This window comes from Labrus mixtus, chromosome 20 (genome assembly GCF_963584025.1).
Source record: "Labrus mixtus chromosome 20, fLabMix1.1, whole genome shotgun sequence".
Classification (NCBI taxonomy): domain Eukaryota; kingdom Metazoa; phylum Chordata; class Actinopteri; order Labriformes; family Labridae; genus Labrus; species Labrus mixtus.
The window spans coordinates 5,955,052-5,981,545 of NC_083631.1; the positions used below are offsets into that span (position 1 = coordinate 5,955,052).

At 42.5% G+C, this 26,494-nt stretch overlaps 1 protein-coding gene across 5 annotated transcripts in view; it reads left to right on the forward strand.

Annotated features, from left to right (window-relative positions):
* Positions 1-26,494, forward strand: part of cep112 (centrosomal protein 112) — a 102,544-nt gene that overhangs the window by 54,584 nt on the left and 21,466 nt on the right. For 4 of the 5 annotated variants that reach the window (XM_061026487.1, XM_061026490.1, XM_061026488.1 and 1 more), the window contains 3 exons: positions 5,302-5,532; positions 18,622-18,684; positions 22,747-22,896. In XM_061026487.1, coding sequence (XP_060882470.1) covers positions 5,302-5,532; positions 18,622-18,684; positions 22,747-22,896 — 444 coding nt within the window. The remainder of the gene's footprint in view (positions 1-5,301; positions 5,533-18,621; positions 18,685-22,746; positions 22,897-26,494) is intronic. The other variant, XM_061026489.1, reaches the window with a different exon arrangement.

Genomic DNA, 26,494 nt, shown 5'->3' on the forward strand with positions numbered 1-26,494 from the left:
AGGAAGTTGGCTAAGGTGACAGCAGACGTCAGTCATCCACTCCACAGTATGAGTTGCACCCACTCGTCCCCTTGATGCGGTGGGACGATAATAAATCATATTCCTGACTCTTGTGCTGTGTTTGAGAAGCAGAGCCAATGAGTCGTAGTGGCGATTGGAGGGAAGAGATGAAATAAAAAACACACTCAGGGACACACTGTCCTCCTCCTGATGGAGTTTGTTTTCTTAGAAACTCAGGAACTGCATCATTCTTTACCTTTAAAAACTACCTTGCATGAGGTTACCTTGCATTTAAGGTATGGTGTGTAGTTGGCATCTCACTGACTCTGAGGATTAACTCCCTCTTTCCATCCCTGTGGATCTGAATTTTCTTGTCTCTTAAAAGAATAAACGTTCTTTTTAACTGTTTTTGACCCGTTTAGTTTAAAAGGAAGCTTCACTTGTCCGTCCAGGATGATGAAATGTTGGTAAAACATGATCGCCTCCAGCTAGATCAGTGTTGCGCTGTTAGCTGATCAATGCCCCCCCCCCCAGGGGAAGAGAGATTTTAGTAGACATCAGTGTACCCTCTTAACAAACTCAAATCCTGTTGTAGTGGACTTCCTTCATGGCTTCGTCTCCTGTGATTTTCTGCGATGAAAAACCGTACATTATCTGCACATCCAGCGATGCATCGATAGTCACACCAGAAGAAAAGTTTCTCTCTCACACCACGATTTAAACCTGCCAAATAACTCTTGTTATTTCATATTCTCTGTGAAACTTCTCCCTCTAAGCATTCTTTGGAGAATGTCAAAGTTAAATGCATTATAGGATAAAATAATTTCATATATTTCACAGTAGATATTTTTTTCTAAATACACTCAGTTTTGAGTTTATGAGGCTTCTCAATATTTAAACATCAGCAAGAGTTTGACTTCAAAAACTAGGGCCAGCATTATAAATTCATTGAAGCCTTGTTTTCTTTTTCTTTTTGATGCAAACAAACGACAGAATTGTTTGTTCTCTCTTCTTTTTTCTTCTTCTACCGGCTCCTCCTTAAAACTCACTTACCGGGTATTATTTTCCTGAATTATTATGCTTTTCTTTTTTCTTTTTTCTTTTTTTTTAAAGGAACGTACGTACATGCCATCTGGACTTCAAACAGCATGGGAGAGAGCGGGAGCCTTGTGAGGTCTTTCTTCTGGGCCGTGGTGGACTAAATAATGATGCTGTCAATTTTTCAAAGCGTTTCAATCCCGAGTACGTGATCATGATGAGTCAAATGAAGAGGGTGATGACAGATTAAGTCAAAGAAGGATGTCTGATGAAGAGAACAAGGCGGACAGCTAGAACAGAGCGCACACTGATCGTTGCGGTGCTTGTGTGTTGTCATTTACCAAATGATTGGTCCCTGACATCTCAGAGTATTGTCAAGTGGATCATTGTCTTGTTACTACGTAGCAGATGAGTATCCCGCTGAGCTGGACATGTCACTGCATTTTGTGATTCTCTAAATGATTTCATCACGATTTCAATATACGCCTGAGCAGTTCTGGACCAGCCCAGATTTTCTTTTTTTCATTCAGGAGCATTGATCACGAGCGGAGTCCTCACTGATGATTGATTCTCTGTGATGTGCTGCGTAATACCGCTCCCTTTCAAACTATGAAGCTATTTAATATGTGCATACATCACATCAGGCTTTGCAGATGAAGAGTAATGTGGCTGACAACAGTTAGACATTTGTAACGACACTCTTACCTGCATTGTCTTTGCTTAGTTTCACCACATAAGGCATACACATTCTATGTATGGTATATCCATCTTAACACTTAATATAATATTCATTCATTCCTTTTCAGGCAGAAACTGTCAGAATAATTTACTGCTTAGTATCCTTTATGTTGCTAAGACTCTCAGTGCATTGATCAGATGATGTGTTTAAGTCTCTCTCTCATACAGCGTTGTTACATAGAACCCTTTTCTTAATCACATGGTTTTCATTCCATGATAGGAGTTGATTCCATTTAGTCTAATTTTCACTTTTAGTCTCTGTTAAGCAGCTCACTTCTTCCTTATTTTCTTGGACCGGAATGATACAATGATTTTTAGACTTGACTGGTAACACAAAGAGTTCATCACAATAAATAAGTTACAACAAGTGATAAGACTGTGGTAAGGTCAGCTTGAAAATAAGTGCAGTGTTGTTGTTTATTTCACAGACTGTTGTGAAAGGTTGTTGAAGGACATGATCATACACATATTGTAATGTGCTTTTTTTTTTCTTGCCAAAGTCGGCTAATAAGATTTACCCCACAGTCATGTACATCTTTTTATTTGCTGTTGAGGTAGAGGGACAGTTAGCTTAGCTTAGCACAAAGACTCAAAGCAGGGGGGAACAGCTAGCCTGGCTCTGTCCTACCATCACCTCCCAAAGCTAACTCATTGCCACTTTAATAATAGTTTGCTAAATCAATGCACAATCAGAGCTTGCTAAAAATCTACCGCCTGTTATGCTAATGCTAACTATTGACTCACATGTATTCATCTCAGCAGGAAAAGCACAAGTGTACACTAGCTAATGATGACTTCAAACTCTGTTCCATTGAGGCGTGCCTTTGAGCCATGTCATTAAGCCAGCATGAATAATACCAGGGCGCTGGCACTGCCACTGCCACTGTGGAATACAGTCATTATAATTCCCATTAGATGCACCTGTGTTTGCCAAGTCATAACAACTTCCTGTTCATAGTGATGACATCTTCACTTTCTTCTTATTTCATTCAGTCGTTCATATCTGGCAGTGATCCACAAACATATTCCCAAAGCAGCAAAACTGGACTAATGTTTGAAACATTTGGAACTGATGGCTATCCATTTTTAATCTGTTATCATGTGGATCAAAAATAAGATTCCAAAGCAGAGATCCTTCTACATATGTTAATCAAAAGACAAATTTTCCTTTACAAAACAAACGCTCCTATATCACAGAAGCATCACGAGCAGTGGCATCTTTCCAAAGTGGGACCATGGTCTGCTGTATTTCCAGCACATCCTGGTTCTTGAGTCAGTCAAGGATTCTGCCTAAACAAATGTCATGATCAAGTTAGCAAGGACAGAAGCACATTGGTGAAAATGCTATCAGAGAACTCATCAGTCACGCTTGCATGTTTGTGCAGTCATTCATGTAAAAAAAAAAAAAAAAACATTAACCTTGGCTCCCATCTGCATTTAACTTCACTCGTTTTCACTTGATGTGCTCCATTAACCAGCGTTCCATCTTTTCCTTTTATTTCTTCAGTTTGTCTGCCACTCCTTTGTCTTCATAGCTGACACCATTAGACTCAGTAAGTTTCACAAGACACCCTCCTATTGTCACCACCAGGAGCTGCTTCGTCACAAAGCTCCACATCAGCATGCTAAAAATGTGCCCCGTGGACGCGGCTGTGCTCTCTCACTTTCCAAAGAGAACATGCTCTTTTGGCCTCCTTCACTTTCTGAAGTGTCATCACCAATGCCTCTGTTCTGGCAGATTATACTCTAACTTATTAAAAGATTTTTTTCTCTCTCTCTTTAGAGGACGGATCAGCCACATTTGTTAAAGAGAGAATTATACATTAAAGACTCTTCAGGGCTCAGATCTAATAGCTGGTTGCCCTTGAAGGCAGAAGCAAAGCAATGAGACTGGTGATTTCAAGAGACAGGGGGAGTGGGTCGTGAAGATCCAGGATGTTTGTTTCTTACCTCTTATTCTATAAATTGCATGGCATCGTGTGTGAATGCGTACGACCACGTGTGGCTCTTTGCCCGTGTATGCATGTGTGTGCAGAAGTGGATTCGACTGTGTGTGCCAGCGTCAGGACTGGAGGAGGAGAGAAGAGGAGGGGGGAGTGTAACGCTGAGCCACAGCATCTGCCTGTTTTTGTGACACCCCTTTGAAGTCTCTTTGATTCTCCCCAGTGCCCGCTAAAAAAGACTTCAGACACTTTCTGTCTGATTGCCTTAACATGGCGTTGTCCTGGGATGCCCATGCTTTTGAGGAGAGGGAGGGGAGGGGGGTGGGGGCATGAGGCAGAGCACCAAGTTCAAACCCAAAGTACGAAACAGAAACCAAGTAAACCAAAGAGAGTAATGAGGATGTGCAATAGCTGGGGAATAAGTGCAATATAGGTAAGAACGTGTGAAACTCTGCAGTGCAAACGTAGAGGCACCTACCATGCTTTTTGATCATTGCTTGTCATAAATAGGAGTCAAAAGATCATATTATACTGAGTAATGTCACATGTGTTGCGTATATCATAAATACACAGTATGACCTCGTAGTTAACCTCTTAGTTAGAAAAATGTGAAATTTAAATCCAGATCATTCTTGAAGTTTTGAAGCCCTCTTTTCATCTGCTTCTCTAACAATCTTAATCACATCAGCTCAGTGGAGCCGTTTCTACACAACAGTAAGCTCATCCTCTCCTTTTTAACATTGCCCAAACTCTGGAGATTTAGTTTGCATGCGCATTGTCAGACCAGTCTTATTTTTCTGTTGTGTCAGAGGCCGTGGGGTTTGTGCTTATTAGCATTCCTACTATACACTGTTGACTCTCACTGGCAGCTCCATTAAAGCTCTCTGCTGGGCAGCGTCGAGGCTGAGCCGGTTCAAAAAGAGAGAGGGGTCAAATGAAAGGTCATGTCATCGCAGCAGCCTCCACACAAAAAGCCCAGAGGACAACCAACGCTTTGAAAGCATGTTTTAGAAACTTTTATATGTTTTAGTTTGAGCGTAAAGGAACTCATTCACACATGGATACAGTAACTCAATCTCCCTCTACTCAAATGTGCAGCATATCCTTTAGATTTCCTCACATCTCTCAGTGAGGAGATGCCAAGTGGGGATTTTATCTTCACATTTTTGTTTCTGTGTTTTGACCCTATACTTTCTGAATAGTCTCGCTTACAGTTTATTTTATAGAAAGCCTGCTCAGCTTGTGGTCACACCAAATGATACAGAAATATGTGAGGAGAGACAATATTTTATTTGTGAGTTAAACAAACACAATTAGAAAAACAAAAATCTAGAAAAAAACAGATTTTTGATGCTGTAATGATCACATAAGTTGACTTTTCCTGGAATGTCATCTTACACATAAAAGTGCAACTAAAACATATTTCTTGTGTACCAGTTAGGGCAATCTCCTTTTACTTTTTAACAGATATACCTTGAAATTGTCACCAAGAAGCCCCCTCGTCTCAATGCCACATTATATCTGCAGGTCTTTATCGCTCACCTTAATCGCCCTCACATGTCTCTGTTTTGTCTCTTTCCAGGCGATTTCAGATCTGGAAGCCCAGTTGTCAAGTCTACACGATGAACTTCAGTGCGCCCATGCACAGCATAACCAACAGTTGGCTGAGATGGCGTTGCTCCGGGAGGAGGAAAAACAGAAAGTGTTCCTGGACAAAGAGGCGTCTCTGGACCGGCTCCGCTCTGACATGGAGCGCATTCGCAGCGACCTTGAGAGAACCCACCAGCAGGAGAGGGACGCCGCACAAGAGAAGGTGGGTGACGAGTAGGAGGGCAGACACGAGAAATGGATGCTTTCCAAAAGGATGCAGCCTCTACAAGTCAAGTTACCACAATCTGTTTCCTATTTAGGTAGTTTAGGAGAGTCACACCTTTTGTCTTTTCCCTCACAGAAACAAAAAATAAAGACAGGGGGGGAACTCATGTATGATATAACAGAAAAATACTGAATTAAGCAAGAGAATCAAGGCAGAGATAAGTCTGTATAAACTAATACAGGAGAAGCTGTCTCTAAAAGTGTGTTTGACTGTTCAAGAAGGAGGACATTATGCAGCTCTATAATGCAATGAAAGGTGTTTTTTTTTCTTCATGCAATCAAGAGTTTTATCTTTTGCACCCTTACCTTCTCTTCCCTTGTCTCTCTGTTAATCTGCCGCTGCTTATGTCTCCTTCTCCTGTAGATAGTTGTCAGAGAACTTGTGAACAGTGTAGTCTTTATCGAGCTATTGTTTATCATCAGGGCTGACAGTGAGAACAGATTGTGTTTGTTTTCGCCGTGTGTAGATGGCGGGAGGGGGGTGGACTGGGACTAGTTATACAGCACTTTTATCGAATCCTTTAAAAAATACAGTATGTCTTATTCTCACACACACACACACACTGAAATTCAGGTTCTTGCTCAAATGTGCACTGCAGATGTAGGGCCTAAACTTTCACCTGTGTGTATGTACAACCAGTGTGCTTTGTGTCTGTCATAGGCTTAGAGTTAGTGTATGTGCATCTCAATGTTTCCACATTCAAGATGAGATTTAACCTATGCATAAGTCATCTTAGACACACCAACAGAGCCTAGCCCTTTTTTATTTTCTGTATTAAACACCACATGGAAGCATTGCATTCCTCTAACAGTCTTGAGATCTACCCTTTTGAGATGCACACACTAAGGAGATCGGAGTTAAGGGTGTAAGTCAAAGAGTGGAAACCACAGCTTTGAGTTTTGGTATCTTAGTGAACCAGGAAGTACTTCAATTAGAAGCTCCAAGGTTCTCTCTCTCTCTTTCTGTTTCTTTGTGTCTCATATTCGCTCCCCTCACCTCTAAAGAAACTGGACCCACAGATGGGAAATCACCCATAATCTTGTGCTGGTCTAGCAGGAAGCTGACCTAAGGTGGTGTTGATCAGAACCTAATCCCTCTGCAGGGCCCATCAAAGAGAGCATTTTTCATTAGACACCATCTTGCGCCAGCTGCGCAGCATTAGCCCCGGAATGCAGGGACCTCCAAAGAACCCAGGCGGCCATTTTGGCTCCATATGGCACACAGAACCAGGGGTACTGAAGGGGAGAGAGATCCGAGGGAGAGAGTGTGTTTATTACAGGGTAATCCTCATTTGAAGAAATCACGCTGTTTCCTATCAGTCACTTTTTCTCTCTCTCTCTCGTTTTGGATGTGTGACGGCTGTTTTGCAGCTAAAAGTCATTTTATCTTTTTGGCAGACTTTAATTCCCTCTTTTTTTGTACACAGGGAAAAAATGGCCCACAGTTGTCGGGGAATCTGGAGTAGATTCAAAGCAGTGAGGCTGAATGTTGAACTTAAACTGATAACACTAAAAGCGATGTGCTAGTTTCACTTTTTATGAAAGAGATTAATGATTTCTTGGTCCTTTTTTGTCAGCTAAAAGTGCATGCTTCTAAAAAAAAAAAACTCACCAAAGGTTGAACATCTTACTTTCCCCCCTCTTTTTCTACTTTCTAATCTGTCTCCAAGTTTGACTTCATAGTGGGCAGGGAAAAGTTTCACTATCTCCTTTTGCCCTGTTTTTTTCCCCCCTCACATGGTATTGAAGTCAGCCAGTTCTCAGATCCATATTGACTCGTCCGCCCTGTTTTGTAAGCTGAAAATTTCTCATTCTTTTGATGCAGACAGAAATGCTGTCCTCTGCAGTCCACCATGCTCTTGGAAGCAGAGCCCGGGCAGACCAGCTTTTCCTTTTTTTTTTTTTTTTTTTGAACACATCTTCCAGATCCTGGAAAAAAGGGCCAGAGAAATCCATTAAATCCATGAATGGATTCCCATCAAAGACACATGCGTTTAAGGGAGAGACAGAGAGGGATACAGGGGGATGGGGGTGATGTTTTGGGAGTAGACAGTGGAAGCTGTTGGAATGAAATAATGAGAAACAGAATATCATAGGAGATAAGATCAGACGTTAAGATTGTTCCATACATTTGAGCTGCATCAAAAGAAAGCAGGAGAGCAGGAAAAGGGATGGAGGTGGGCACAGTAGAAAGTGTGTGAGGTGGGGTGTTTTAGTCTGACTGCTATTGAAGTTTATCTTTGTACGTGTTGGTGTGTGTGTGTGTGTGTGAGGTGGGGGGCCTCTGTTCACTGGTAAAACTGAACACACACAACCCCAGACCTCCCAATCTCCATTCTCCACTGAGGGGCCTGTGAAGCTGCCTCTGTGCCAGATAAAGACGCCTCATCTCTGGGCTACAGAGAGCGTGTTTCCTGCCTCTCACCCACACCACAACCTTATCCAACTTTCTTTTTCTCCTCCACACCTCCACCATCATTCTCTCTCCGTCTTCCTCTATGCCCCCATCTCCTACCCACAAACCCAACCAGCCTTCATGTTGTGGCAGAGCCCAGAACATTAGGGACTTTTTTATGTAGGGGCGGGTCTTTGAGGAAGTCTGGGAACAAGGTGTCTTAGCATACATGCACATAATGCACAGGCCTCTGTATGATCAGCAGGATACAGACACGGTTCATATTTGAAATAAGTGCTTGATGGGCAATATCTGCATAAGTTTGACAGATTTGAAAATGGATGAAAGGTATTTTATACTCCCTCCCTGCTTGTCAATACTTGAAATCTGAGATACGCTTTAACAAAACATCAGAGGCCTCGACTTTGATAAGAAATGAAAAACGTCTGGAACCTTGAATTTGAATTTTCTCTTAGTCTGGAACAGCAAAATACTTTGAACTTCTTAAAGAGATGTGATGGACAAGTTCTCCCCGATATGTTTGTGTAGAACTGAGTGTTATTATACGAGTCGGTTTTTTGCCTAAGAGGGATAACACAGAATTATATGGCATTGAAGTGTTTGCATATTGGCATATTGGACATGTACTGCATGTGTTGTGTAATTTTGAGGGCCCATATAGTCTACACACGTATGTATTTAGGCCCTTTACAATTCTTTGGGGAATTAGTCCAAAAGGAAAGAAAGTTTGTGTGTGTGTGTGTGTGTATTTGTAGTACTTCCCTGTGTGTGCTTGTGTGTGTATGTTAACGCCCACTTTTACTTCAGATCAAAGGCACAGGGAACTTCATCAAATACTAACCAAGTGTGACAAAACCACCTGGAGGCAAATGTCAGCCAATGAGAAAGCAGCCTTTTGGCATGCAATAGCCAATCCCTGCTCCCCGTGTCAGAGCACCAGTATCCCTCTGGCCATGCCCCACGTGACTACCTTGACATGAAAGGACCGACATTGCTTACACACACACACACACACACACACACACACACACACACACACACACACACACACACACACACACACACACACACACCTGAGGTATGAAGGCATCTGTCTTGCAATTAGTCTTTTTTTCCCACAGGTAGTTCAAGAAGGAAGTCTATGCTCGTCCAAAAAAGCACTGACAGGTTCCTTCTATGACTGTTGGGTTGTCTCAGAGTAGGAGTCCTTTAACTGGAAATGTGGCTTTCTTTGACTTGTTATAACATGACACGGCAGTTGTAAAGGGCTTACAGATGGCATCACAAAGTTTGTGAAAATGTTATGAAATTTTCGGGGTGAGCTGCATGTTTGAATGCAAACGACTTCAGCTCCATTTTTTTTGTACTGCCAGCCCCCTTGTAAAGTTTCTGCAAGGAGTCGGGGTTAGAGATATGTAGGAGAGCAGCAGGAAATATTCCCCTGAAAAATCCACTGCAAGGGAGCAGGCAGGAGGTGATAACATTAGAAAGTACGACCTGTTGGTTGACCATTGCTGTGATCTTAGTGCAATGACGCTGCTTCCTGCTTCTTTCTGCTCGCCAGCTTTAGTCATTGATATAAATGCAAAACTTGTCATCGCTGCATCTGAACCTGTTGCCCCGTTTGGTGCATGTGTTACAACAGCCAATGAGACAGAAGGGGCTGATGAACAATTACTGCAAATAGTAAAAGCAAAAGTAATTCCCACATTGGATCATATGTGTGTCTCAGTAAGATTAGCTGGTTGTTTAATATTTACTGACCATTGCTGGCCTCCTGTACACCTATTCCCTTGCATTCAGGTGTTTCATCTTCTAGATTCAGGACTGATTTCACTTCTTTTTGTGTTTTTTTGCATTCTTTCATAATATATCTTCAGTTATCATTTTTAAGCACATTTAGTCTCCCACACACACACACACACACACACACACACACACACACATTTCTTTGCATCTGTGACAAACTGTAGAAGTTGTCTGAGAAGAAAGAAGACTTGTTTGTGATCAGTTGTGCAGCTGGAGAAAAAGGACTGCCATTGCAGTTTGGTGCCTGAGCGAGGGCACAGAGTTCAAACCCTCCTTTAAGTCGTCTGGCAAAGAAAAAGGATCTGTGTATAACTTGTGTTTGTTGTTCTATGCACAACGCTGACTGGGCAATCTTTTAATGTGGCCGGAGATGCATCTGCTTTCACACTGCTTTCCATGTGAGGACACATGACCCATCCTTAATGTGGTTTAACCGATTGGATCTTAATGTGGCTTCAATGTGCTGTTGTTGCATTCACATCCATATTTGGAGATCTGCTCTTCTAAACAGACCACCCAAGACTTATTTGGTACAAAACATGCACACAGCTGATTTTCCCAACTCTCTCTAAACCTACCATTCCAATATGGCGCCAGCCCTGCTTGCTTGTTTTGTGGTTCTTTTTCAAGATGTTCAACCAAGAAAATCTGGCAGTAGATGAAATCATCCAGAACATAATAAAGCATTTCATCAAATCCACTCACATTAGCTTTCATCCTAACCCTCTAACTCTGTGCACCCTCAGTGATGTACTGTTCTCTCTCTCAACCAGAAGATGGTGGTACGAGGTTGTTGTCGTCGTCGTTGTTGTTGTTGTCATAGCCACGTCTCCCTCTTCTTTTTCGCTCCCCTGTCACTGCTGACTTATTAGCTTGGTCCTCTGCCATTTGGAGATACACCAAATCACATTATTCAGTCGGTCATGGATTAGACGAGGAGGAGAGAAACATAGGCTGAGGGATGATCAAAGAGGGCCCACATTCACCTCACACTAACACACTAACTGAGAGACAAAGAGATGAGGGAGGCAGTGCAGAGGATCGGATTTGAGGGGAGAAACAGATCAAGTTTAGGATGTTCTGTGTAGAGTAATCACATTATTCGACCCATGCCTCTGAATTTGTATGAATTTGATGTTGGTTTGTGATTACATCATAGCAGCATCATATTGGCGTTAGAAGCTGTGTGTTTTTATATGAAATGTAGTCATCTCCAAGTGTTTTGACAGTGACATCTGTGCACTACCACAACAGACTTTAAAGGAAATGTTTCATATCAGCTATCAATGCAGGGATTTAGTTTTAATATGAGGTGATTTTCTTCCTAATGTGTTCAACTATGGAGGAAATACAGACATTTAGCCTTTTTCACATATGCACTGCTGAAAATTTCTAGAAATTTCAAGACAGACTGCCCCTCATATTTTCATGACTTGCCTGTTCACACTCGCACCTTACCTGTCAGACAGACGGGGGGGGGTCTCAGACACTATAATGAAAGTTTGTACCTTTTATATCAATGCTATGTGTTATTAAATATACAGTATGTACAGTAAACAAAAGAGCGAGGAGGAAATACTGTACTTGAGTATGAAGCAGCTTCATTGTGCACAAACATCAGACTGGTTGCCCACTGGTCGTGTGATATAAACATCATCCCCCCGCCTGCTTGCTCTCTTGGGATGAGTTTTTCCTGTTGCTTTCTAACATCAGCTCCCCCCAACAACTTCACACTGAGATTTCACTTGGAGGCTGGCATGGAAAACTCTGGATAAAAGTCATGGTGAAAAATTCAGCCAGTTGTGTTCACACATGCAGCTCACCCCGAAAACATTTCTGGAATATTTCAGCACTTTTGCACATGTGAAAAGCACCAGTTGAGTGCAAAAGATTTGCAAACATCATGTTAAAGCTGGAGTAAACAACTTTTGAGAAACCAGCAGTAGTCAGCTGGATTGAAAAAGTTTTCAACCCATAAAGATCTTAGCACTTTCCTTCAGGCCTCCCATCGAGTCTGCTCTCTAAAATAACACCTGAACTACATACACGTATTGACTGAAAACTGATGGAGGATGAGTCAACAAAATTATAACTCAATGGAGTCCCTCTCTCAGGCAGAATCCAAAGAAAGTACAGGAGCACACAAATCACTCCACGTGATTGAATTATAATTTGAGCGTCTACAGTAAGGTTCTTCTCTGAGAGCAGAGACCTTCATTTGTGGAGCGGCTGAAGCTCAAGAGTTTCCTTCTCCTCAACAAAAAAAAGTGTTGGGGAGAAGAGGGGCACTGCATCGTTTTTATCGCAAACAGTGTTCAACATCTCTGCCATTCTCAAGCGACTAGCTCACCACCTTAAGCTTGTGAAAGCCTGCTCATGGGCCATGGGAGTGCATCGATAGACAGGCATTACAGATACCAGATATTTTGTTCTTTTGTTACGGCAACAAATATTACTAACATGCTTGTAGAAGTAATTGAAAGGCTTTGAACATGATGATTTTTGTTGTTCCAATGGCTTTTGGCGCTCTAAAATGTGCCGTCTCTGTATAAAAGCAGGTTGTTTTTCTCCATGGTTCAACCCATATTGCTGTCATCAATACTCTTAAATTATGTCTGCACTGAAAGCACATACTAATCATTTCATTTCAAATCTACAGCGATGTTGTACGGAGCCAAAATAACGAACATGATGTCACTGTCCAAAGACCAGGCATGTTATGTGTTTATGTGAATGTATACGCATGCTTAGACCTATCTGAGCTCCTCGTTTCCTCAGTGCACCATCAGGCCCTGCGGCAGAGAGAGAGAGAGAGATAGAGAGAGTGAGTGAGTCACCCAGCAGATGAAAGAGTCAAAGTAAAGGCTCTGCCGTCCCAAAAAAACATCACACAGCTCCCTTGCTCACTTTTTGAAGTCCTCCAAGAAGAGGGAGGGAAGCGACACACTTTCTCAATCGCATTAAAACATGGCGTCAGGCAGCTCCCATCTTGTTGCACGCTATAGATTACACTCTGGTTTGAAGTGGAGTTTTAAGTGGGACACCAGGATTTTTTGGGGTCTGTTTTTTGGGGTTAAGTTTTTAATTCATCTCAGAATTATCCGGCATCAGGCACATCAGGCAGACTCATTGATCAAAGTACAGATGGAGGCATAAATAAATGGGGAGAGGGGTCTACCTAGGCAAACTCGAAAAGACAGAATTTTTATCACGGTTCAATCCAAGTTCAATGACCAATGGGAAAATCTTTTCATCTTCTTCAGAGAAATTGCTACAATAAGAGCTTCACTGTCATATTAGGTTAAACCGTGTCAGAGTTCACAATCCTGTAGCTGGAGAGATACTTAACTCTGGTTTCAAAGTCCGTCCACCTGCTAATGCTAAAGCAACCTGGAATCCTACAAGCAACCCTATCTATTAAAGGACCATTATGTAGCTCTTACACATAGCATTTAAAACTGGTACTGCAGTCCAGATTCAAAGCATTGGAGAGAGCTGTCTCCCCCCGCCCCCTCCTCCCTAGAGTCGATGCTCATAAGGGTTGCCATTGGCATGGAAGCTTCAGTGTTTAGCCAGTTCTACATCCGTCTAGAAACCTTTCTATGATCTATCCTCGCTCCATTTTTCAAAAGCATCTCCATTATTTATCCTATTTTGAGCACGTTTATGGTCGTGGAGCTTTTAAGAAAAATGCCAAGGCTTTTTAGGTCGGGTAGAATCCGTTATATCTGAACCAGTTCTCTTGCCCATTGCATCACCTGTTGGTTTGCCGTGATAATTGGTCGTTTATCTGACAAACGGGAGGGCGTCCAAAACAGCTGTCTGGGGCTGCCTAAAAACCACCTCCTTTATCTGGTCAAATCAAAAACAAACTATTCCGCACCAGAATCTAAACCTAGAAGGAGGACATACTGGCTGCCGAGTTGTTGACAGAGAAGCCAGCACTTCAACATAGCATGTTTCCTTAATGTCTGATCATATAGTAAGGTCATTTTATAATTTCATTCAGTAGATTTCTTACAGATTGCTCCTTTAAGTAATCATAGCCTCAAACTAAGGTTATTCTCTTATTTTTATGATCTACAGTTTAATATGGAAAAGTACCATAGCTTTAAACAACAACAAAAAAAAGTTAGATCTTCAATCATAGTTTTAACCTAAATCTGCCGAGAGCAGAAGGGTGAGAACTCAAAACAAATACGTTACATTTTGATAGCCAACATGTTTGTGCATCAGTTTGCAGGAGTTTGCCTACTATTTTTGGTAATTAAAAACAAGAAACTACCCAATAATGGGACTTGGGCTTTTTTTCTATCGCCCTTTAACCAAAACAGGCTCAAACCAACTTTATTCTCTGCCCTGTGACGTGAGTCAGATGTTAAGACCGATCACGCTGATGGTAGTGGATGTAATTTGTTTTCTGATACCAAGAAGGCTGGTTCAGTTTGTACGTACTATACAGAACGTTGTGTGTTTGCCTGTGTGTCTGATATATGTTTATCTGCCTGCGTGTGCCTGCTTGATACATAACGTCTGTATGTGTGTGCGTTGTGACAGTGACAGTGAGCAGCATGGATTAAGAGAATCACTACTGACAGGCTGTGATGGCAAACTGTGAAATGGAAATAAAGCCTCTTGTCATTACAGCACCAACTCTCTCTCTCTCTCCCACTCGCAGACACACAGGCAGGCACAGCAAGACAGCAATGATTACAGACAAACGAGCAAATAACATCTCCCAGCACTCCCTCGCTGGCAGATTGAACTCAAATTGTTATGAGAGACATGCGTAGTGAACAGAGGATTGTTTTGAATGCTTACAAATACTGCTGCCACTAAAACTGAAGGCTTCGCGGAGCAATGGGGGGAAAAAGCTTCTCTTTGAAATCAGTTTTCGAGAAATAAACCCCACAAATCAGCTCCCTGGTGTGCAGCATACAGTATGTAGTGTGCATTTGCAACTACCAACAGCCATTAAAAGGCTGTTTTGTAGCTTTTTTTTCACCTTTTTAAGTGTCCCTGCCCTTTACTAAATCGCTAATCACATTGTGTTCTCTCTCTCTCTCTCTCTCTCTCTCTCTCTCTCTCTGTGGAGTGACCTCATCTTTGCATCAGCAAGTCTTGAGTATAGTTTTATATCTTCTGTCAGAGTTCAGCTTCAGGACGACGCTGAAACCATAATTGCTCTTTAGCAATGTGAGATGATTGGAAACATGTCGGAGAAAAATGTCATATGGAGGCAATATCCTGTCCAGGAACTAGACTGAACCCAATCAGAAAAGACTCCTAACGCGCACACACTAAAGTTATCTTTTTTGTTGGCAGTCTATTGAGAAATGTTTACTTTGGTTTCTTCTTGCTTATCAGCGATAACCACGGTCCACTTCAAACAATGGGACAGCACACCTTGAGCAAATTTCACATCCAAACATCTACAGATTAGCGCCTGGATGTATGCTGGGCCCTTCATGCATCCTGTTTGTCCACTGTCTATGTTTGAATAAGTGTGACTTGAATAGTGTGCGTATCTCTGTGTGTGTGTGTGTGTGTGTGTGTGTGTGTGTGTGTGTGTGTGTGTGTGTGTGTGTGTGTGTGTGTGTGTGTGTGTGTGTGTGTGTGTGTGTGTGTGTGTGTGTGTGTGTGTGTGTGTGTGTGTGTGTGTGTGTGTGTGTGTGTGTGTGTGTGTGTGTGTGTGTGTGTGTGTGTGTGTGTGTGTGTGTGTGTGTGTGTGTGTGTGTGTGTGTGTGTGTGTGTGTGTGTGTGTCAGAAAGTTGTCACCCAGTTTTTGCCACTCCCTTCAGTCCCTTTTTTTATTGCGCGTGTTTGTCTGTATGTGTCTATATGTGTGTGTTTGGCCTGCTTCCCACTGCAGATTATTAATTAAGTTCTGGTAAGCGGTGCATGCCTCGCCTTCAGATCCACTTCCACTCTCTTTAAACACACAGACACACAAGTAACTGTACGCACACACAAACACGCACACACTTCAAAGCAGCCGCACTCCACACAGCAAGGATTAAGAGGCGATTGAAGAGCCTGATACAGCCTCAAAGTGCCTTCAGCGCAAAAAATGCCTTTGGCAGGGCACAGGTAGTCTCTTTGAAAGTGCTTACACTTACACACACACACAGACACACACATATAGCTAGGCATTTTAATTTAGCTCTTGATTTTCTCTTTGTGTTTGTCACAGTCCTGTTGGGCTATTTTTCCGTTGCATGTTCAATCCATATCTTCATCTATTTGCAGCCATTTTTAATGTGCGTATAGATACCGGAGCTGTATAATGTATGAAGTTTTATAATGCTTCCTGCTATAATTCCCTGGAGTGACGCTAGGTAAAAGGAATAGGCTAGTAGCAAGCTCTTTATGTTTTTATGAGACATCTGAGCGTGTTTGCATGTCAATATGGCCATATGTTTATCTGTGAACTCATACAGTACAGAGACACACACACACACACCTCATCATTGCACATTCAAATGCAAAGGTGATGCTCATATGTAACTCTGATGGTAACATTTTCTGCTGTTATATATAGACGACAAAGATAATGACATCACATCAGAGATTATTGCAGTTATTGTGTTTTTCAAGAAATGAATGAAGCCTCCTTGCAAGTTAAAAAGAGGCAGATTTTTGATCATGAGTCTACTATACTAACTCAATACTAACTGCCACAGTGACATCAAGCTAATCTGGAGCACTCCAGCAGCAATAAAGAAGACAACGAACGTGTCATTCAGAAATAATAACATAATAATAAGAACTCCTTTTTGCACCCCTCTCACAGTTCCACTTCCTTGTCTTGACTTTTTCTACTCCCTTCTTTGTCTAAGCCTCTCTCATCATCTGCTCGAGGGCCCCTAGAGACCGAGCAGGGCTGCCACTCAAAAGAGTCCTGGCGCAGGAAGACAGGGCCCGTATCCTTGGCGATGGCTCTGTGTGTCTGTGGTGACAGGTGTGTGTCCGCTCCGAGCAGGACGCCAGTGTTTGTCAGGAAGTGTTTGGAATGGGCTGCGGAGTCCAAAGCGAAGCGCAGGCGTTGAAGGCTGTGAGGGGGTGCGATCAGTGACACAGTGTTTGTAAGAGGGTCGTCTGTCTGTCAGTGGCTGTCAGGACGGGAGTGTGTGTGTGTGAGTGAGTGTGAGCATGCATGTGTGTGTCTCACTCTCAAGGATGTTTTTATGCATCACTGTTTTTTAAGCATTTTTTTATCCAAATACTCCTAAGTCAAATATTTCAAGAAATGTAAAATAACAGATTTCACACACCCTGTTGCTTATTACATCAATGGCATTGCAAGATCCTTGCTTTTAGACTTTCTTACAGTTGTCTTGCAATGAGTTGAGATGGAACATCTTTAAACACCTGTGGGGGAATATATTAAAGGAAGAATATGCAACTTTTTGACCAAGTAGATGTCGCCCTTTGAGCACCAGCGTGAAACCAAAACAACTCAAGCTGCATGGTTGTGTTAGCATGCTAATGCTAGCGCTCTTTAGTTTGCCCATATCTTCACACTGCATGTCAATTTACACGAAATGACTGTGATTTTGAAAACGCTTATGTGACATTCAGTTAAGCAGTGAGTACAGTATGTTATTCTTCTTGTCTTTAGTCCCTCAATTTAACAACTTTTATACGAGAGGGGAGGAGTCGGCCGGCCGTCCCGTCCATTTAAACACGCTGTAGATACGGTTCGGACAACATCACAGACAGCGGGACTTGAGTTATTTTCCGAGGATATATTTGATTTCTGCTGATGTGTAAAATGTCGCATATTCAGCCCTTAAGTTATAGAAAAGGACAACTGGCACATAGTGATAGAAGATAGAAGAGCACAATAACATCAAGCAGCTGACATATAGACTTGTCCTGAGCAGATTTATAAATTAGAATAATTGTTGATTTCTTTCTATTGTGAGTTATTAGAATCTCATCAGTACAAACAAACTGATGCACAGTATTTTTTTACTTTCAGACACAAGTTTAAAAGCTCAGGTTGATCCACATGTCCTGAAAACACTTTCCCGGCTTTCAAACGATGACCTCTTTACCCCATTAATTTAGGCTTTAGTTTTTCAACAGTACTTGTATAAACCGTGTCACTGCACGTACAGCCAGCTATTGACATCGCCGTCGCGCTCCAGCACTTCACACCCAATTATCTCACTCAACTGTTCAGCCTCTCAATGAAACTCTGGCATCACAACACGGATTGCTGAGCGGCGGCAGATCATGTACTAGACGCTCGCGGTCTCTGCTTCCAGCTGGCTAGCTTCCCACAGAGAAAACAACTGAAAACAAAGAGTGGAGCGGCGCTCAATAAACTCCAAACAACAATCTCCATTCACTGCTCTTCTGTCTCCTCTGTGTTGTGTCTCCCAGCTTCTCGCGATCAGCCCTCTTCTCTTTCTCTCTCCCTATAGCTAATTGGCAGCAGCGTTTTAATTCCCCCTGCCCCTCCTTCTTGTTAAGTGATGAATTGTTGGCAGGGGATCAAAGGGGGAGTGATGCCCACTGTGCACCGTGCCCGTCGCTACCTGCTGGCACACATGAACATTGGGACTGGCGCTGCGCCAAGGGGCCACAGGCCTGCGCCGGGGGGACACACTGCCAAGAGGCAGAGGTCAACATGAGTGTGTGTGTGTGTGTGTGTGTGTGTGTGGACAGATTGGGAGTGTGTGCCCTTCTCCTCACAGAAGATTACATTTCTCAACTCTCTGTCTTTATGTCTCTGTATCTGTCTGTCTGCATATCTCCGCCTCACACTCCCCTCTCTCTCTCTTCTTGTTGCAGACCAACACCAGGCTGAAGCAGATTGAGAAGGAGTGCGCTCAGAAGCTTGCAAAGAGTGCCCAGGTAAACAGTTTTCTCTTCTACCCCTTTTGATGATGATATCAAATATAGCGATGGGAGAGGTGAGGAGGCACACTTAAAAACACACCAACACCTCTAAAAAAACATGTGCACACAACATATCCTATATGTGGTATTAGATTTATGAAGAGCTCAGGTAAATCTAAACTGAAAAGATAGATCAGCATCAATGTCTTCTGAGTTTGAGTTAATTCAAACTAAGTCATTTATCCCTTCGGTCGTCATAGCAACACCACAACCTTACAACTACTTTACAAATATGATTAGTCTGTCTCGGTTGGAACTGCATACCATTGTTTTGGTTAATTGTCCGTACATGAAAGTTTATGTTACCTCCCATATTTTGCACCGATACATCTTAGATTCAACGACCAGTTTATGTCTCTCATGTATTTCTCAGCCATTCACTGCAGTATTTATCCGGTTGAATCACTTTCACTAGTGTTGTCCTCTCCTTCACTCTCTCTGCTTCTGTCTTTATTTCACCTCCTCCTGTCCTAGCATCATCTGGTCACACATCCAGTTAAGGTCCATGCGTCTCCTCCTCTTAAACAGAGGTCATTTCTCCTCTCCAGACGGGTTTTGAACCTCCTAAGACAACTTCTGTCATTCAATGAAAAGTCTCTGAGAAGTTCAGGCAGCTTTCACCTCCGCAGTTTAAACGATCCCAAACATCCAAAGTGGTGTTTACATTAGAAGAGAAAAGAGTTGTCTTGATTATGTGGCAGGCTAAAATATCACAATCATTTGGCCATAATTGCACCTTGTTACCCACAGAGGAGATTCAAAGAGGAGGTGGGGTGGGGTGAAGGGGGGTTTGTTGTTTTTCTTTCTTTCTTCTCCTTTTTAAATCCCCCCATTTTGGGGTTGGCTGGCAAAGGCGCAGAGTTGAAAGCGGGGTTGACAAGCAGATGTTGTGAGAAAACGGTAGCTTATTAGGTTACACAATGCTCGACTTCAAAAGAAGTGGGATACGGTGCGAAAGTTCAGCCGTGTTTGCCTTGCTTTGGTGCTTTTTTATGCCACCGCAGACAAAGCAACAAGTGATTAATCCTCTGTTTTGGGGAGCTGATTCTGGCTCAGGTTCAAGGAGCGACACTCTCTCTCTGACATTCAAGTGAAGTCCCCTGTGCGCAGAATTCAACACCTTTGTTGGAGTGTGTTGTTGTACGAAAGGTTGTGCTGATGCTGTGGGGTTTTTTGTGCAAACACATTAATATGCGTGATTAATGCGGGGTATTTGTCGTTGGCTTGGGCGGCTTTGTTTTAAAAGGTAAAGGTGGAACCTCCCTTGGGGCATCTCAGTCAAATGTAAACAAGAGGCCTTTGAACCTCAAAGGCTAACCCCAGTTGTTAACCCCTCGGTGTCTGACAGGGGGCATCGCTCTTGAGCTCAACTGCATGGCTAATAGCCCAATTAAAAACATACCACGCCATACATTATCCTGAGGGGGCTGCAGACGCACCACGTACGGGTGTACGATGACGTGCATGCACACGCACATTCCTTCTGTGTGCTTGAGTCTCTTCTTCTCCGCCTTTCTCAATCACACACACGCACACACACACGCACACACTGAATCTCCTAATTAGTATCTCTCCAATACAATCCTGTGTGTTAAGCGTCTAGCTGTGAGTGGTCCTCTTGGGTGACCTGTGAACTGAACAGGGCTCTATTCCCCCACTTAATGATCAGGCTGCAGTGGGTGGTAGTTGTGGTACTGGTGGGAGATCATTACTTTATCCCTGCTGTCCAATGTGGAAGTAGGTTGGAGGGAAAGCATGAGAAGCACAATGTTCTGAAAGAGAGAGGTTGAAGTTCAGTCCGTATGCAAATGTTCATCATTTATTTAGGCTCTATGCTGGTTGTGAGGTTCCAGCAGCAGTGTTCACATGCGACCTCTCAGACATGTCTTAACTAAATGTGATCTGATACTGAGTATTGATTCATGTGGACATTGTTTTCTCTTCTTCAGTTCTTGGAGACACTGATTCACCATCCCTCTCTGTTTAACCTCCGGTTACCTCCTCTATCGATCAGGTTTAGACGTGCTATGATCAGTACTTTCACATTGTAATGTGTAATGTGAAAAGGGGTCAGAACCCACAGGACTTCACCACCCAACTCTATATCTCCATAACTATAACACTTAATGTTAATCTTTTTATGGATTTTTTTAAATTAACTTTTCAACCCATAAATGTCACCTTTGCGTCCCCTCTCACTGCCTCCATCTGCTTTTTTTTTTCCTGACCTTTTCAGGGGAAATATTCGATAGTTAAAAAGGTTGGAAGTAGTCAAAGTGAAGCAGAAGTGCTTTTAACCTGCATTACTTCTAAAGGCAAGCAGGGGGCAGCACAACTGGTTGCAATATTTTTTGGTGTTTTTTATATGAGAACGGGGAATGACATGCAGGAAAGGTGCCACAGGTCGGATTTGAACCCGGGCCGCCCGCCTGGGTCTGTGCATGGGACGCGCAGCTTAACCCTCAGCCAGCAACGCCCCCCTACTGGTTGCAAAAGCGATAAAATATACATCATAAATCCCTGAGGGGAAACTCTACTTGTTCACTCTGTTTTCAAGTCATGCTAAACACACAGGCACACGCTACATATTCCAAAATCAGCCACCAGGTTTTCACAGACATCACAAATGATTTTTTTCTTTTATCATGTCACGAGAGCATCCCCTTTTCATGGTGGCCGTCATTGTATTGCCTTAGTCACACAGTGTTCTGTTTACAAACACTAAATAATCTCCAGACACGCTCATTTCTCCCTTTTATTACCTGAGGTTCATGGAGAGGTAGGCCTGCCTTTAGCCCTGAACAGAGATGCTAGCAAGCTGGGGGGAAAAAGACTCAGTCTCACCAGACCAATTACAGACTTAAAAAGGCCTGGCTGGCTATCAGACAGAGAAAAAAGGTGCTGCGGTGTGTGTGTATATATACAGGAATAACAAGACAGACAGCTGAGTTCACTAGTTTAGAGTGCCGCCACCGCCTGGGGCTGAAGACCAGCAGATGCAGGGAATCCATATTGCTAAATAATTATTACGCCCTGAAATGATGTTCCCATAATAATGCGCCATTTGTTGCTTTCATGTGGCTCTCCCTCTGACAAAATAAGCCTAATCTCCCTCTCATCTCTCTCTCTCCTTGTCTCTCTAGCTCTCTCTATCTGTGGTCGACCCGCTTCACTCTTAACTCCCTTACTCCCACACAGTGTGCAGATTCCAGCAGGCCTAGTCCTCCAGAGTTTCAACACAGTAAACAATTATCTGTCTAGCCCAAAGCTAGCAGTAGCACATTCTCACCCCCCTCCATCCAAAACTATGTGTCTTTCTCTTTCCCCCCTTTTCTCCCGTCCTCTCCCCCTCTCTTTCACTCTCTCTCATCTTTCCCCTGCCTTTCCCTGACAGTGGCTTAAATAGAATGTTAATTTTGACTGGAGGATTTCAAAGCCAAGGCAGTTCCTTTTCATCTTAGTGTGCACCGCAAGTTCACCAACACAAAGTCACTCTGCTCTTCAAAAAAGGAAGTTGGTTTTTTTTCCCTTCCTGTCTATTTTTTTTTTTTAACATCCTTCTTTTTCTCTCTCTCTCTGCTTTTTTCCATGTTTTCTGTCTAGTCTCAAAAAAGACACAAGACATGAGAGTCTGGGAAAAGCAGTGTTTCAAGGTGATTGTTACTGCCAGCTCAAATCCATGACAAATGTGAAAGCATTTTCCCCTCCATGTGGTGCTAGTCGCTCACTCAGACCAGTGAGTTAAACTGTGCAGAAAACATGTTTTGCATTTTTTGATCTTGCAACAGGTTTTTCTCTCCACTTTTCATTCATCTAGATCATCACTTTCAAACATGAGAACACAAGAAGTAACTGTAACTCATCTTTACCAGGACAAATGATCAGTACTTTCAACACGGAGCAGTGGATGTGTTCTCCATCTGTCACTGATGGGTTTTTTTTTATCATGGACACACAGGCTGATCAGTTAAAATCAAGAATTAAGATTTTTTTTTCTCCCTTTACTCTCTCCAACAGTTGATCGCAGAGCTGCAAACATCGGTTTGTGACTCAAAGGAGGAGGCCATCCATCTGCAGCAGGCGATGGAGAAGAAGTTGGAGGAGAGCAATACGAGATGGGATGAAGAGAGAAGGACGATAACTCACCACGCAGATCAGGCCAACAAGGTCAGTGTTGTACATGCGCTGAATCAGCTCATTTAATCACATGGAATAATTACAAACACTGTGAACAACAAAAAACAAATCACTGTCCTGTATTTTTCCATTTGACACAAACAAATAAAAGATTGCTAAACACCACTCCTCTGTACGTCACTGTAAAGACCACCACTGCTCACTTTAGAGGGGAGGATGAAATCATTTATTTTCAGGGTTCAAGAGCAGACGTGCTCTACAGTATGTCTAGCATATGTTTAGCAGTTTGATGGCTAAGCTTCAGTTCATTCATGTACAGTCATCTACAATGCTTCAAAAGCCGGGGTTTTGACCCTCTGTGGGGGGGGGGCACTAAGGGGGGTCAAGGATGTTTAGATGATGCTAGTGACTGCATATCAACATATATGCATTCTTTTTTTCCATGCAAATCTTTCAATTTATAAAAAATAAACACACCCTTTTATCCAATCAAAATCGAGGGAGCACTATGAGTGAGATGGGTGTAACAGAAAGTTACTGCACACTTAAAAAATAGTTACCTACCTCCTTTAGAAAGGGAACAAGGTAATAAGGAAAATTAAGAAGGCATAAGAGACTGTTTATAACAGAAGGAGAGACGTTGAAGGTCATGAATAAATCCTTAAAGATTTTTCTTTAATGCTATTATTAATGTTGATTATTGTGAAGACTATACAGAATTAAAAGTCTGTTTACCAAAGTGACATTTAATGAAATGAATGAATGAAACAAGTATTGATGTTAATATAAAAATAAATATATGAAGAAGTTGTTTGTTTAGTTTTTGATATTTGCCTTCGTAATGTACAAGGAGTTAAGACATTTTGGGGAGGGTCCCCGCCTGAGGCCAATTCTATGAGGGGTCCTTGGCATGGCAAAGTTTGGGAACTGCTGCTATAGAGGATAAAAAACTACAGCTGGAAGCATCTGCATCAGCTTTGTGTTTTGTGTTCTTTTCTTTTTCTTTTTTTGATCTATTTCTCTAATCTTCCTTTCTTCTTTATCTTCTAGAAGTCCAGTACACTTTGTGGTTTCATGTAGTTTTCCCCTTCAGACTCAGAGGATGGGGCGTCAGTAAACTTTATCCTCCACAAAGCTTTGTCTGGATTGACATTTTATGGAGCAGACACGGGGCGCTTTCCTTTTGTCCGAGCGCGGCCACAGTGTGTTTGCCTGTGTGCTCTGTCATTTTTTAGGGCCAGTTACAAACTTCACAGTGTCTCTTAAGTGGCGTGTGTGCTCTGTGTCTGGCTGAACCTTGTAAATCTGTCTGCTGCACCCCACTTCTTAAGTCCGAGCCTCTCTATATCATGACTGTGGTTCTGTTTTTTACTGTTAAACTTGACTACACTGAGGCTCCTCCTCAAAGCTGTAACCTGTTGTTTCTCACTTTTGTCTTCTTCTTTGAACCGGTCTTAATTTAACTTCATGTGCTTGTGCTTCAAGTTGATAAGTGATTAGAAAAGTCTCTTTCTCTTTGACTTTGAGGGGCCACTGCTTCATAATTGAGGTCTGCAGCTAGATTAGTATACGGTCTGAGTTATTTGAGATACCATGAGTAACTCAGGAAAACTGAAATAAGCTATGAAAAAAAAACTGCTCTTACTCCTGTTGCCTCCTTATGTAGTCTGATTCTTTTATTGTGTACAAATATAAAATATCTAATGTTCCTTTTTATTCCCGCTTTGCCCTGGTCTCATCTATTCCCCCCCCCCCCCCCCCCCCTCCACTTTCGGACTCCCAGGATCTTTTATTCTGCCGTCTGCCCCGGCAACCAGCCTGTGACACAGTGGCAGTTGATTGGGTGTGGCTCGCTAAATAAAGACTTGTTGTGTCTGGGATCAGGACATGTTTCCAAACACAACCTTGTCTGTTTGCGGTTGCAGCTGCCTCGTATAGTAAGGAGGCAATGTCTGTGAGCCTCCCTTCAGATATCTTCTCTTTCAAGGACCCCGTTAACCTCGGCTTCTTTTTTCTCAGACCGGTTTCTGCTAAAGGGGCCCCTTTCTTAGAAGTGACCTGCCCCGGCTCTTCCCTCAACTTAGAACTTAAGAAGTGTCTTCTCTTTCTGATGCTATTCATGCTAGGGTTGTAGAGATACCCGAATTTGAGCTTTGATTGATTAAATAATAGTAAGAATAAAACAACATGAAGACCTGCTTTAATACCACAGCGACAAGAATAAAGTTCTAGGCACCAAATATTCAGAAATGTCTTGTTTTCATTTCCCAAGCAAACTCCTGCACACTGTCTAAATTGCACAAATGTATTGGCAGCATTTCTGTATTTGTTCATTTTAGACAGTGCCACCTCCTCTCCTCTCTAAAGTTTTTAGAGACACCTTTCCTGGTGTCAGTCTGTGATACTTTTAGAGCAGCTTCACATGATTGGCAGCTCAAAGATCTCCTTACATATCTTATACTGGCGCTGGTAAAAACCCTCATTTCAGCCAGCTTCCTGGAAGCCTTCTGAGGGGCAGAATGCTGCAAGGCTACCAGGAGAGGACTGCTCTCCAGTGCTGGGAGAAGAGAGCCTATATAAGAGGTTTCAACAGCTTTGTCTCGTGAACTGCTGGGTCTCATATCAGGGAACTATCGCATGACTTGCAGGACAAGCCATCAAGCGCTCTCTGCAGACTTATTACTCATAACTTCTGACTAATCAGTCACTTCCTGCTAAGCGCTAATGCTAGCTCTTTAACTCAGTAGAATACCAAATGGAGCAGCAAGAAATTCAGCCAGTCTCACAGATGACTGGAGTAGATCCTGAAGTATGTACTAATTGAAAAATAGACTTTGAATCCATGGATCCAGAATCGTTTTGAATTGAAAATAGATTCTGAATCGAATCATGACCTCAAGAATCGAAACAACTAATCGAGTCGGGAGACACCCATAAGATTCCCAGCCTCACTATCGTTCATTGTTTTAATACACATGGTTGTGAAAAGTTTTGAAGTATCAAACATTTTGGCGACCTTAATTCACACGTTTGACAGAAAAGACTGTTTATGGTTCTGTGGTTCAAATTATTGAGTCGTAATCCTTTCACAGAATCCACAGGGGGCTCATAGTGATCTTCAGATCTTCTTCATAAACTCGTTCACTGTGACTCCATGTTCAGATTATTATCCATAACGCTGCAGGAAAAACCGTCTCCAGTGGGACTGCACACATGCAAAGCACTGAAGATGAGCTGCTGACTTTTTTATGCTTAAGTGACACAATGATGTTTCACCCCTCATTCAGTCATGAGCAATTTATTGAGACATTTTTAACTCCTGTTACTTATTCACAACCTGTTTAAATGGTACAAAAATCTACAGAATCACCATGCAGCTACAAACACAGATACACATGACTCCAGATTTCATCCCTTATTTACTCTTAACGTCCGTGATGTGTTTCCAATGACTCAGGCAGAACTAGCTTGTGTTCTAGCTTTGTAGTTACTTGTAATCTAACTGCATAATGACACAACACACACAGGCTTTTTTCCCCTGCTGTGTGCTGAGTTACAAGACACAGGCCTTGGCATCTGTGTTGGGAGCAGACAAAGGCTTTCTGTTTCCATTATCTGTGGCCTCATT